This window comes from Grampus griseus (assembly GCF_964374135.1).
Source record: "Grampus griseus genome assembly, chromosome: 14".
In the NCBI taxonomy this organism is placed as follows: Eukaryota; Metazoa; Chordata; class Mammalia; order Artiodactyla; family Delphinidae; genus Grampus; species Grampus griseus.
In genome coordinates, this window is record NC_139008.1 from 20,184,469 (window position 1) to 20,195,740 (window position 11,272).

Genomic DNA, 11,272 nt, shown 5'->3' on the forward strand with positions numbered 1-11,272 from the left:
AGGCTGGGCCGCCAGGGACACCAGAGCAACAGTGTGGCCGGAACCCGGGTGCCAGGCACCCCTCGGGGAACACAAGAAGAAAAAGGAAGATTCATATATGTTTAATGTAATATAAAGGCAAGGAAAAGACAGTCCCGAATTCAATAGCAATATTCTGTACAATTCATATGGTGAGGTTGAGAGGGAAGGGGAAGCGGCCTCAGAACCCACACCGGGACATGTACAAAAATAACTTACACAGCAGCCCCACCTGCAGGGATGATGGAGCTTCCACCCCAGCCCCCAGGGCTGGGGGACACCCCATAAAATAGGGATCTAACCAGCGTGGGCCGAGGTGCTGGTGGGGGGGAGGAGGGTGCCAGTCCAGGGGGGTGGGGGGGCTACGAGGAGGCCTTGAGGCGGTTGGTGGCCGAGCGTGAACTCAGCAGCTTGTCCACCATGGTGCGAGCGTAGCGCAGCCGGCTGGCCAGCTCCTTGGAGCAGCCGTACTCCTCCAGGAGGCTCAGGCGGTACGTGCGGAAGTCCCGCTTCTCGTCGATGTAGGTCACGGCAGCCATCAGCGGGCACAGGATGAGTTTGGTGTGGTCCTGTGAGGGCAGGAGGGGAGCAGGTGGACGGACAGGGGGTTACTGGTGATTGAAGCTCCCAGCTGCCTGTGTGCCTTGGCGGGAGTAGAGGGAAGATATCCCAGTCGATGGTGGGGGGGTGGGGGGCATTTCACTCCCTTCTGCTGATGCTGCCAAGGACAGGTCCTGTGCCTCCCACTCCCCACCCAATGCCGTGGGCCACTAAGAGGCACAGATACCCGGCCCCAACCCTCCAGGGCTGCAGCTCACCTGGAAGAAGTTGATCTGCACGCAGCCGTTACTGAGGTGCAGAATGATGGCGCTGCGGGTGCGAAACCAGGTACGCAGGTAGGGTAGCCGGGCTAGCTCGTCACCTTCCCGGGGCGTGATGTTGGCACCCGCCTTCAGCAAGTGTTCGCTCATGTAGTTTCGGAAATACTTGAGGAGGGTGATCTGGTTGGAAAGTGAGGGAGGGCGTCCGGAGTTAAGAGCCTGTCCCCTGGCAAAGCCCTCACTCCCGGCCAACAGCAGCCCACGCGGGCCAGCCAGCACTCACCTTCTTTATCAGGGAGTTGGGATGGGAACTCACGGTGAGGTAGGACTCTGTGCCATCACGTTCGATGTACTGCAGGCTGTCGCCGTCGTTGTAGAGGATGAGGCGTGTTGAGTCGTTGAAGAGCACTCCCACACTGTTGTCACACAGCTGGTACCCTAGCGGTAGGTGGAGGGAGGCCTCAGAAAGGGGCCATGGGGGGCAGGGGGCCGTTAGGGGCTGGGACTAGTGAGCCTGGGATGGAGATAGGAGAGTGTCGAGAGAAGAGGACGTGGGAGCCAAGAAAGGCAAGAGCCTGTAACAACTCGAAGGGTTGCTAGGTGGCACCTGAGCCACCGCCACAGCTGGGAGAAACGTACCAAGGCCATACTTGTCCGAATAGTCCACCCACTTGCTGACCCAGAAGATGGGGATGCAGGCGGGATCCTCAGCCTCCTCTGGGACAGAAACAGACAAGAAGATCGATCAGCACCAGCCTCTTCCCCTCTGGTCCACTCAGGCGGCCCACACCAGGGAGCTCGGTCAAGAGGCCTGGAGGCCTCTGCCAGCAACAAGCTTAGACAGGCAGCACCGAAGCAGAAAGTTACAGTGCAGAGCGCCGAGTCCACTCATGCATTCAGCTGACCCATTTAACAAAGGCCCGTTGTGTGCCAGACACCGTTACAGGCAGCGAGCAATGACAAAACCCAGCCCTCCCTGAGCTTGCATTCTGGCTCTAGGGATAGAGACCAATCAAAATAAATGTTCACAGAATATGTAAGTTACTTCTATCATGGTGCAAATCAGTGAGTTTTAAATGATTAAAAAATTGTGAGAAGATAGACAATCCCAGATACGTGAAAATGTTATGTTCTGTGCATGTGACGATCCCTTCTTTTAAATACAATAAACAAATACGGAAACTTTAGAATGTGTTAGATGAGAAGTGTTGTGGAGAAACGAGGCAAGTAAGAGGAGTGGGGGCAGGGAGATGATCATGGAGGTGACTCTGGCGCAGACACGTGAAGGCAGGGAGTGTGAGCCTTGCAGTGATCTGGAGGAAGTGCTTGCCGGGAGAGCAAAGGCCCCGAGGCTGGAGCACATCTGGGTCTGTTATTTCCACTGTCTTGAAGGCTACAGAGGGATTCTCTGAGCAGAGGAGACAGTGCGAGCCAATGTATACAGGCAGCACATGGGGGTGTTGGAAGGTGGGGCGCTTGTGGAGACAGAACAGATGAGTCAGAAAAAGAAGGAAGGGGCCTGACCATGGAGGGCCTGGGCCAGTAAGCTAACTTGTTTGCACTGTAACGTACAGGAAATGGGGGAAGTAAAGGTATTACGGAGCCAGGGGCCTGGACAAGCCACCGGCACTCCGGGGCTGACTTCCCTGCCCTCTCCAGACGCCCTGGCCCGCAGTGCCCACCTTGCCTCACCAGCCCCCGCTCTGAGGGCTTGGAGGCGTTGACGCTGTGCAGCTGCTGCAGCATGTCGCCGAGGTGGCAGTCGACCGCCTCGCTGGCCTCCCGCACCACTGGCTCCTCTTTTTCCCGGGGACGCTCCGGCACGGGGTTCTCTATGCCTGGAAGGAGATGAAACAGTCATTAGCTGGGCAAAAAGGCCGCAGGTTGGGAGGGCCCAGGATCCCCGGCCACAGCTGGTACTGCCCCCAGAGAAAAGCTCTTTGCGCTGCCACTGTTTTAGGTAGGTGCCAGGTTATTAGAGCAGCAGCTGCCCTGCTCATGTGACAGCACCTGGTACCCACTCATTGGTACCTCCAGGGCCAGGCCAAGCCCTGTAGGAAGGCTCATGGCCACACAGAGCCATAGAGCTTCGGACACTCAGACCTCTAACCCAATGCTGGGCCCTGCAGGGCACCTCTGGTCACTCAGGCAGACAGCTAGAAGGCACGAGCAGCTTGGAGCTGCCTGGCTTCAATCCAAGAATTAAAAGCATCTTTTGCATCCAGGAAAATGGAAGGGCTCAGTAAATCACAACCCATCAGCAAGATGGATTTAGCAGGCATTTAATGAAAACGTAAGAGATTTTTTCCACCCTAAAATTTGCTTTATGTACTTACATGTGACTGAAATCTGAAAAGACAGATACACACTGAAATTTTAACATCAGTTATATTTGGGTGGTAGAAGCATGGATGATTTTTATTGTCTTTAGGCTTAAATGTTTCTTTCCCCACCAACATGTGCTAGTTTTCCTTGTGTAATATGAAATTCTTAAGATATTTAAAGATATGAATTTTCAATTGAAAAACTCTATGCTGTGATAAGGACTTAAGTGTGGAATAATAACATATTTGGGACTTGCTTTAAAAACTCTAGCAAGGGAGCTCCCTGGAGGTCCAGTGGTTAGGACTCAGTGCTTTCACTGCCGGGGCCCGGGTTCAATCCCTGGTTGGGGAAGTAAGATCCCGCAAGCCATACAGCACCGCCAAAAAAAAAAAAACCACAAAAAACAAACAAACAAAGAAACCTCTAGCCAAAAAAAGGGGAAGGTGGAAAAGATAAAAACAAGTATGGGCAAATGTTGGTAATTATTGAAAACAGATGATGAATAAATGGGGATTTATGTATTCCAAAAAAATTTCACCCTTATTTTGGCTACGTTTTGAAGAACGCTTTATGTTCAAAAATTAAAACCAAAAGAAAAGAAAAGCAATCCTTAAAATAACAATATTACATTATAGCTCCAAGATTAAATATCCATGAGTCCATACTGACACAAATAACCAAATAAATAAATGGGAGAGAAGTGACAGCTCTTCCTTACAGGAGAACTCCAATTAATGGATGTAGAAGGAACAAGAAAAGGAGAAAAGTCACCATTAGAATACCACAGTAATAACTGCTGCAGGCAAGATCCACCATGGATGCTAAAATCAGTAGGCTAAAGTCTGAGAAGAGATAGAATCCTTTCAAATTAACTCCTCACAAGGTATTAATTAATCACAAAAGGAAAAACAGTAACTCTGCACTGGAGGTACCACCTTAACCAAGTGATCACCAATCAAAGGGAATAGTAATATAACCAGTGAAAATATCAAAAATTAAAGCCTAAAGAAAAAAGTAATCCTTAAAATAGCAGTATTATAACTGAAACAAATGAACTCATATATTAAATTGGTGCTATATCCACACAGAGAAATAAAGTTTTTCAAGTGGCACTTTTTTTTTTCAAGTGAAATATATTCCAAAGACAAATAGAACTGCAAGAAAATAAACATCATTTCATAACATACTTTATAGATGTTGAAAATTCACGTATATAATGTAAGGGAAAAAAATACAAGTATAGGGGCTTCCCTGGTGGCACAGTGGTTGAGAGTCCGCCTGCCGATGCAGGGGACACGGGTTCATGCCCCGGTCTGGGAAGATCCCACATGCCGCGGAGTGGCTGGGCCCGTGAGCCATGGCTGCTGAGCCTGCGGAGCCTGTGCTCCGCAATGGGGGAGGCCACAACAGTGAGAGGCCCGCGTACCACAAAAAAAAAACAAGTATAAAATTAAAGAAGTAAAAATCCTATAATATTATATTTAAATCAGAGACTTATAAATTACCAAAAGAAAATTAAAGTAGTAACTTCACAGTGAAGAAAAAGATTGCTGTAAGAGAAGTTTCATCAATGTTAAATTTCCTGAACTTGATAACTGTGTCCTGTGCTGTGGTTATGTAAAAGAATTGTTTTTAGAAAATATACACTGAAGTATTAAGTAGTAAAGGCCAGAATGTGTACAACTTACTATCAGATGGTTTGGGAAAAGAAATTTAGATATATATATGAGAGAGATAAAGTAAATGTAGAAAAATGTTAATTGGTGGAGAAAAGGGGGAACAAGATACAGGAAGTTTTTATCTATTCTCACTTTTCATAATTTGAAACAATATCAAAATAAAATGTTCAAAAAGTGTGAATCAGAAATAGCAGCGTAAATTCAAGGTCCCCGCCCCCTTCCCAATTATGTATTTCCTAATTCTGTTCTCTGAAGAGATCTAGAAACAATGACAACCCAAACAATGGGATGTGGTTTTGTAAGAAAATGTCCATCCTTTTAAAGAGATGCATACTGAAGTTTATGGGGTAAAATGACAAGATGTCTGGGATTAACTTCAAAAATACTTCAAAGGAACAAAAAAGGAGTGATGGAGCAAACATGACAAATCTTGATAAGTGCTGAGTCTGGTGGGGATGTGGGGTCTACTGCATTGTGCTCTATGTGTACACCTGAAAAATTTCAACATTTTTTCCCAAAGAACCATGCAAGGTGATATTAGCAATTTTTTTTTAAATACAAATTTTTCAGGCATGGCGTTCAGCCACTCTCTTGTTTTGGGGCATGACGGGTCTGATTCCACCATGGTAAGGTCTGTCTTTCCTGACAGGGCTGTGGGGAAGGGCATTTTGCCACATGAGGATGGGGACCACGTATTCAAGGACTGGGGCCTGTCTTACCACACACCTGAGCTATGGGGACCATCCATTCACACAGCTGAGGCCTAGGCTCTCTTGGGGTCTACCCAGACCCCGGTTTACCTTTATTGAGAACAGTGAGAGGCTTCCGGCTGTTGGGGTCCAGGCTACTGGGAGCAATTGAAAACCTGGGCGGAATGGTGAGGCAGGTGATGGGGAGGCGGGCAGGGATATAGCCAGAAGTGAAAAACTCGTCATCGAGCAGCTCCTGAATGGTTGGACGGGCAGTGGGATCTGTCTGAAGCATCTTCTGGATGAGGGAGGCGGCCACGGGGTTGATGTGCTGGAGCAGAGAGGGAGAGACGTAAGTAGGATGTGGTGGGGGACCCGAATGCAGCACTGCCACAAAGAAGCTGCAGCCCCAGCCCCGGCCTCAAATATGCCATGTTCAGCAGTTGAGTCTGGTGGGGATGTGGGGTGCCAAATTTCCACTAGCAGCTTTACTGAGTTCACAAGTGTCAACCTAAGTTGTGAGAATGACAATTTCTCCTTCCTCTTGAGGTCACTTTTTCCCAAAATTGCTCTTGCATAATTCAAGTTGCTCACCACTAGAGCAGCACTTGAGAACACAGGCTTCGAAGTCATAATGACCTGTTTTAAGTCCCACTTCTGTCCCTTAATACTGGCTGTGACAACTAACCCAACTTTCTGGGCCTTTGTAAATTCATGTATAAAATGGGGACACAGCACCAAGCTTGCTGCCCTGGTGAGGAGATCAAACCCAGTGCAGGTCAAATGCACACTAATATTCTAGCATCAACTATGCACTTACTATGTGCCAGCAAAATATTCTAAGCACTTCATATCTATTAGCTCATTTAACCCTCACAGAAACACCCAGGGGGTGAAGATCTCTATCACCATCCCTCTTTTGCAGATGGGGAAACTGAGGCACAGAGAGGTTAAGTGCCTGAGAACACACCCCTATGAATGGTAGAGCCAGCACCCACAAGGGGGCATAGTCAGCTGCCAACACCCACACTCGGAACCACTCTGCTCTGTCCAATAAGTGACCCTTCATGACAGATTCAGTCCATCTGTCCTTATGGAGACAGGGCTCTTGGCTTCACACAAGGCAAAGACACCAAACTGGAAAGCAGCCGTACGCCAGGTTGCTGCAGGCTATCCCTCTCAATGCACTCATGCTGGTGGTCACGAAGCACAGCAGTTCGCAATTCTGTGAGCGCTTATTGTGTGCAAGGTGCTCTGGGGTAAGGACTCCATTTTATAGATGGGAAACTGCAGCTCAGAAGATTCAGGCCATCTGTCTATTGTGATCTGGGTGCTAAGTGGCAGGGCCCATCTGAATCAAGACAGTCCACTTCCAAGGCTTAAGCAGCATGTCTCTGTCTGCCTTCTACTTCCTTTATGCTCTCTGTTTTACACACCTTTTGGTTTATCTGCCCAACCTTTTGAGAACCTACAAACTCTCTTCCCCAAGAAAAAATGCTTTTGTGCACATACGTCAGGTTTTGTATGCAATTTCAGACAAGGACCCTCTAAAGCTCTTATGGCTACCCTAGGGGTAGGACTGACCCACCTCTGTCCCCAGGATATGGCTGGGCTCAGTAAATAGCTTTGCGGGGGGAAAATTAAATAAAATAAATGTAAACTTAAAGTGTTTTTAGTCACCTTGGGAATACTGTACTCATTCTTCTTGATCCGGAGGTAGGTCTCTTTTAGGCAAGAGGTCTCGAAAGGTGGTTTGCCCACTAACAAGGTATACCTGTAAGCACAAGGAGGGATTTGGCTCAAGGCTCCTAACCAAAACCCAGATGCTGGAGGAATCCTCTCAGGGCCAGAAAGGAAGTCAGACACCTTCTGGACATTCACTATGACTCTCGGGTCCCGGAGGACAGTCCGCAAGTCCACTGAACAGCCCCAGGAGCCAAGACACTGGCAGGGAGGAGTCCTCAGTAGAATACAGGTGATGAGACTCGGTTCTCATGGGCCAGTGACTTTTCTGCTATAGCCTACACTACAGCACGGCTCCAGAGACTGCCAGCCAACACAAAACAGGTCAAAGCAAGTGGGCTACCTGCTCCTACAGAGGCAGCTCCATGGTTAATAGCTCTGTACTTAAGGCTGCAAGTTTTCATTTGAAAAAGTTCCACTGCAGTGAAGTAGGAAAGCCACTGCGACAACTCATTTCTAACTCTCCAGTACCCAGGGCGACCATGAAAGGGGTGACACCTGAACAGGCCCAACTCTCTGCCTACCACCCACCCACCTCTGATGGCCTTGATCCAGACAGACCACAGGACCTCCTCCTGCCAGCTATAACTCCTGGCCTAACTCCTCCCACCCACTGCTGCTTCCTAGATCAGTGGTGCTACTACTTTATTGTGCATGGAAAAGCTCAAGGGTCTTAAAATCCAGATTCTGACCCAGTCAGCCTGGGTCCTGAGATTCTGTGTTTCTAACGAGTTCCTAGGTGATGATGATGCTGGTCTGCCATATTTTGAATAGCAAGGGACTAGAGCAAGTTTGTGGAGACCTTCCCTCCCCCATTCCCCAGACCCATGGCCCAGGCTGCAGGAATCCTAAAGGATACACCAGTGAGAAGAAAAGATATGGAAATGAGGCTTCCTTTTGGATCAGTCTGTCCTCTGGAGCAGCCTTCCCAAAGGCAGAAAGGTCTACAGGATAAGGTCTGCCAGGTGAGACATCCAAAAAGGCCTCTGCTGAGGCTGGGTGGGTCCTGAGACAACTCCCAACTTACATGATACACCCAATGGACCACACGTCCACCTCGAAACTGTGCCCTTTCTTGCTCAGCACCTCAGGAGCTATGTAATTAGGAGTCCCGCACAGGGTCTTCTTCCGTTCCCCGTCATACTCGACTTTGGTTGCCAGTCCAAAATCCCCTGGGACAGAGGGAGGAAGAGGGGGGGACTCAGATGCTAGCCTCTGTCATCTGTCAATGCGGACAGCTGGTTCAGGTGTAACCATCAAGAACCAGGGAAGTTTGATCCCTCAAGCCTCTAGTTCTTGTGTGCAGCAAGGCGTGCTCAGGAATCCTCCCACCATGCTAGCCCCAGGGAGGGGCCTCCCAGAGACCCTCCTCACCCCCTCCCTTAGAAAGGAGGGCTTTGCTTCTAAAAGGGAACTGGTAGGGATAGCAAAAGTCACATGCCTTCAGGGATTAAGCAGGTAAATGTCAAGATGGCTACTTGGCAAGTTTGTGAGGAAGTGATAGGGAGGGGTGGGGATTGTGACAAAGCAGAGGTCACCTAAAGGGAACAGCTGCTTTTCAGTCCGACAAAGAGCTGCCCCTGTACTGCTGGAGCACCCAACTGTTTAAAAGGAGCCCCAAATTCAAAATCATGTCTCCCGATTTAAAAAAATGAAAACAAATTCAAATCCTTTTTTTTTTTTTTAAATAATACTGTATAGGAGAGCACACACACCAAAACTGCATCTGCAGGCAAGCCACTGGCTTTTGGCTCTTTGTTCTGAATTTCTGTACTAAAGAGAGGCTTCTAGAGGAAATCAACAGCCCAGACTTCCTACCATCCTCTTCCTCCCTCCCTTGTCTCCTTCCGACTTCCTCTCTCCCTCCCTCTCTCCCAGCTCCTCCTCATTCCCATAGAGCGTAGTGTCAAGTGTCTCTGCAGGCCCAGCTCCTCACCTATTTTCACCTCCAGATCCTCGTTCAGGAAGAGGTTGCCCAACTTGAGATCTCTGTGAATAACGCGGTTTCGATGCAGGTACTGGCAGCCAAGGACAATCTGACGCAGATAGTAGCGGGCCTCGGGCTCGGTGAGTGCTTTCCTCCGCTTGTGCAGCTCCAGGAGAGACTGGGCGGGGGAGGGAAGGAGGAGTGGGGAGTGGGTACTCAGGCCCAAGGCAGGGAGGGGGTGTCATTAGGTGAAGGCAGCCCAGGACCCTACCGCCCATTCCTTCTCCAGGACAACTACGATGTAGACTCTCCCCTAAGCCAGGCCACAACCGTTCATAGCACCCCCTCTCCCACCAGCTCCCTCCCAAGTCCCTTACCTGGGACCCCTCTCTCAGCCCACTCCGGAAGCTCAGAGTCCCCTGTATCCCTGCCCCGGGCCTCTTCGCAGCAGCAGATCCCTTTCCTGACCCCTCTCCTCCCCGAAGCTACTAAGTCTGGCTCCAACTACCTTCTGCCTGACCCAACCCCACTCCGGAGGTTCGGGTCCACAGCACCCCTTACCTAGCAACTCCGGAAGCCCTGGCGTCCATTAGCAGGGTTCTCCCGCGACCCGCACCTCCCCCACTCAGCCCAACTCCCAGCGTCCGGGAGCCGCCTTCCCTAGAGCCAACCTGACCCGGGCTCCACTTAACCGGCACCCCCTCTCCTAGAGGCCCCAAATGCTAAGCACCTCTTTCCCCGAGACCTTCTCCATCCCCAGCTCGAGGTTCCCAGCACCTCCTCCCCAGCAGCTCCGGGTGCGGGCGCCCCAACCCCGGTCCCCAGGCAGCTCCAGTCCCCAAGCAGCGACACTCACCCTCCGGCGGCAGAGCTCCAACACCACGAACACAAAGTCGTTGTCCTCGAAAAAGCCGTGGAAGCCGACGACGTGCTGGTGAGCGAGGCTACGGTGAATGGATATCTCCATGGACATCTTCTCCTTCTGGTGCGGTTTGAGCAACAGCGACTTAGGCACGATCTTGCCCGCAAACACCTCCTTAGTGTCCGCGTCCGAGATCTCGAAGCACTTGGCAAAGCCACCCTTTCCCAGAAAGCGGCCCCGCAGATAGCGCCGCCGGCTGCGCGGGTCTACTAGGACCTCCGGGATCTCTTTCGCCGGCGGGGCAGCCGCCGGGGCTCCGGGAGCTGCAACTCCAGGGACCCCGACTTTCCCTGGATCGGCTGGTGCCCGCGCCAGCTTCCCTGCAGTTGCCGCCGCACTCATGTTCCCGGAATTGCTCAGCGGACCTAGCAAGGTCTGGGCAGAGGCTTGGCAGGGCTCTGCTCCTCCTCGAATTCAAACGCGGCGCCGGGAACGTTACAAAAGCCTACGCGCTACTGATTGGCCGCGGGGATTTAAAATCCAAACCCGCCCGCCGCGCGGCATTCTGGGAGCTCTCTGCACTGCAGCCGCCTTTAAACCCGTACCCAGCCCCTGGGGGAGAAGCTTGATTGACAGGGACTCGCGGACCGAAGACACGTGGGATGCCTGGGAAACCAAACCCGGTGCGGGGACGCCGAGACCCAGCCCCAGGAGGGGGGGAGTTAAAGGTTTTTCCCTTTCTTGGCGGCCGGGGAGCTCCTGCAGTTCACAAGCACCTCCTCCAGGAAGCTTTTCCTAGCACCTTCCTCCACCCCTCACGCCACCTTCTAGATTATAAACTCTGAGAACAGAGACCTGGCAGCGCCAAGAGATAGCTGGCAGAGCCCGAGTACCCACCTCCGAGGTCATCAACTCTCTTCCAAGTCACCCCAATAAACTAAAATCTAAGTAAAAAGAGGATGCTTGCCAGGCAAATGCACCTTCAAGACAAATTCCCTACTCCCCTCCTTCAAATAACAGCAGGGAAGACTAGCATCACCATCACCTGGGAGCTTGTTGTTAGAAAGGCCAAGATTCAGGCCTCAACGCAGACCTCCCAATTCAGAATCTACCCAGTGATTCCCACACATACTGAAGTTTGAAGGGCACAGTACCAGACACCACCCTCCCCCACCCCTGCCCCCAGGCCATTCTGCAAGACAGTTGTC

At 50.9% G+C, this 11,272-nt stretch overlaps 1 protein-coding gene across 1 annotated transcript; it reads right to left on the bottom strand.

Annotated features, from left to right (window-relative positions):
* Nucleotides 1–139: 139 nt before the first annotated feature.
* Nucleotides 140–10,668, bottom strand: PLK1 (polo like kinase 1). The gene is made up of 10 exons (XM_082671037.1): nt 10,059–10,668; nt 9,212–9,380; nt 8,303–8,447; nt 7,213–7,306; nt 5,644–5,863; nt 2,522–2,677; nt 1,479–1,556; nt 1,123–1,277; nt 837–1,019; nt 140–587 (listed from the first exon to the last, which is right to left on the bottom strand). Exons 1-10 carry the CDS (start codon nt 10,464–10,466, stop codon nt 381–383), a joined length of 1,815 nt encoding a protein of 604 aa, XP_082527163.1. The 5' UTR covers nt 10,467–10,668; the 3' UTR covers nt 140–380.
* Nucleotides 10,669–11,272: the final 604 nt, after the last annotated feature.

Excerpts from the sequence above, each read along its gene's own strand:
- PLK1 (XM_082671037.1), bottom strand. The coding sequence starts at position 10,466 with ATGAGTGCGGCGGCAACTGCAGGGAAGCTGGCGCGGGCACCAGCCGAT. Across the intron at positions 1,278-1,478 it reads TTCGGACAAGTATGGCCTTG|GGTACCAGCTGTGTGACAAC; the intron begins GTACGTTTCTCC and ends ACCTACCGCTAG. Across the intron at positions 1,020-1,122 it reads CCAACTCCCTGATAAAGAAG|ATCACCCTCCTCAAGTATTT; the intron begins GTGAGTGCTGGC and ends CTTTCCAACCAG.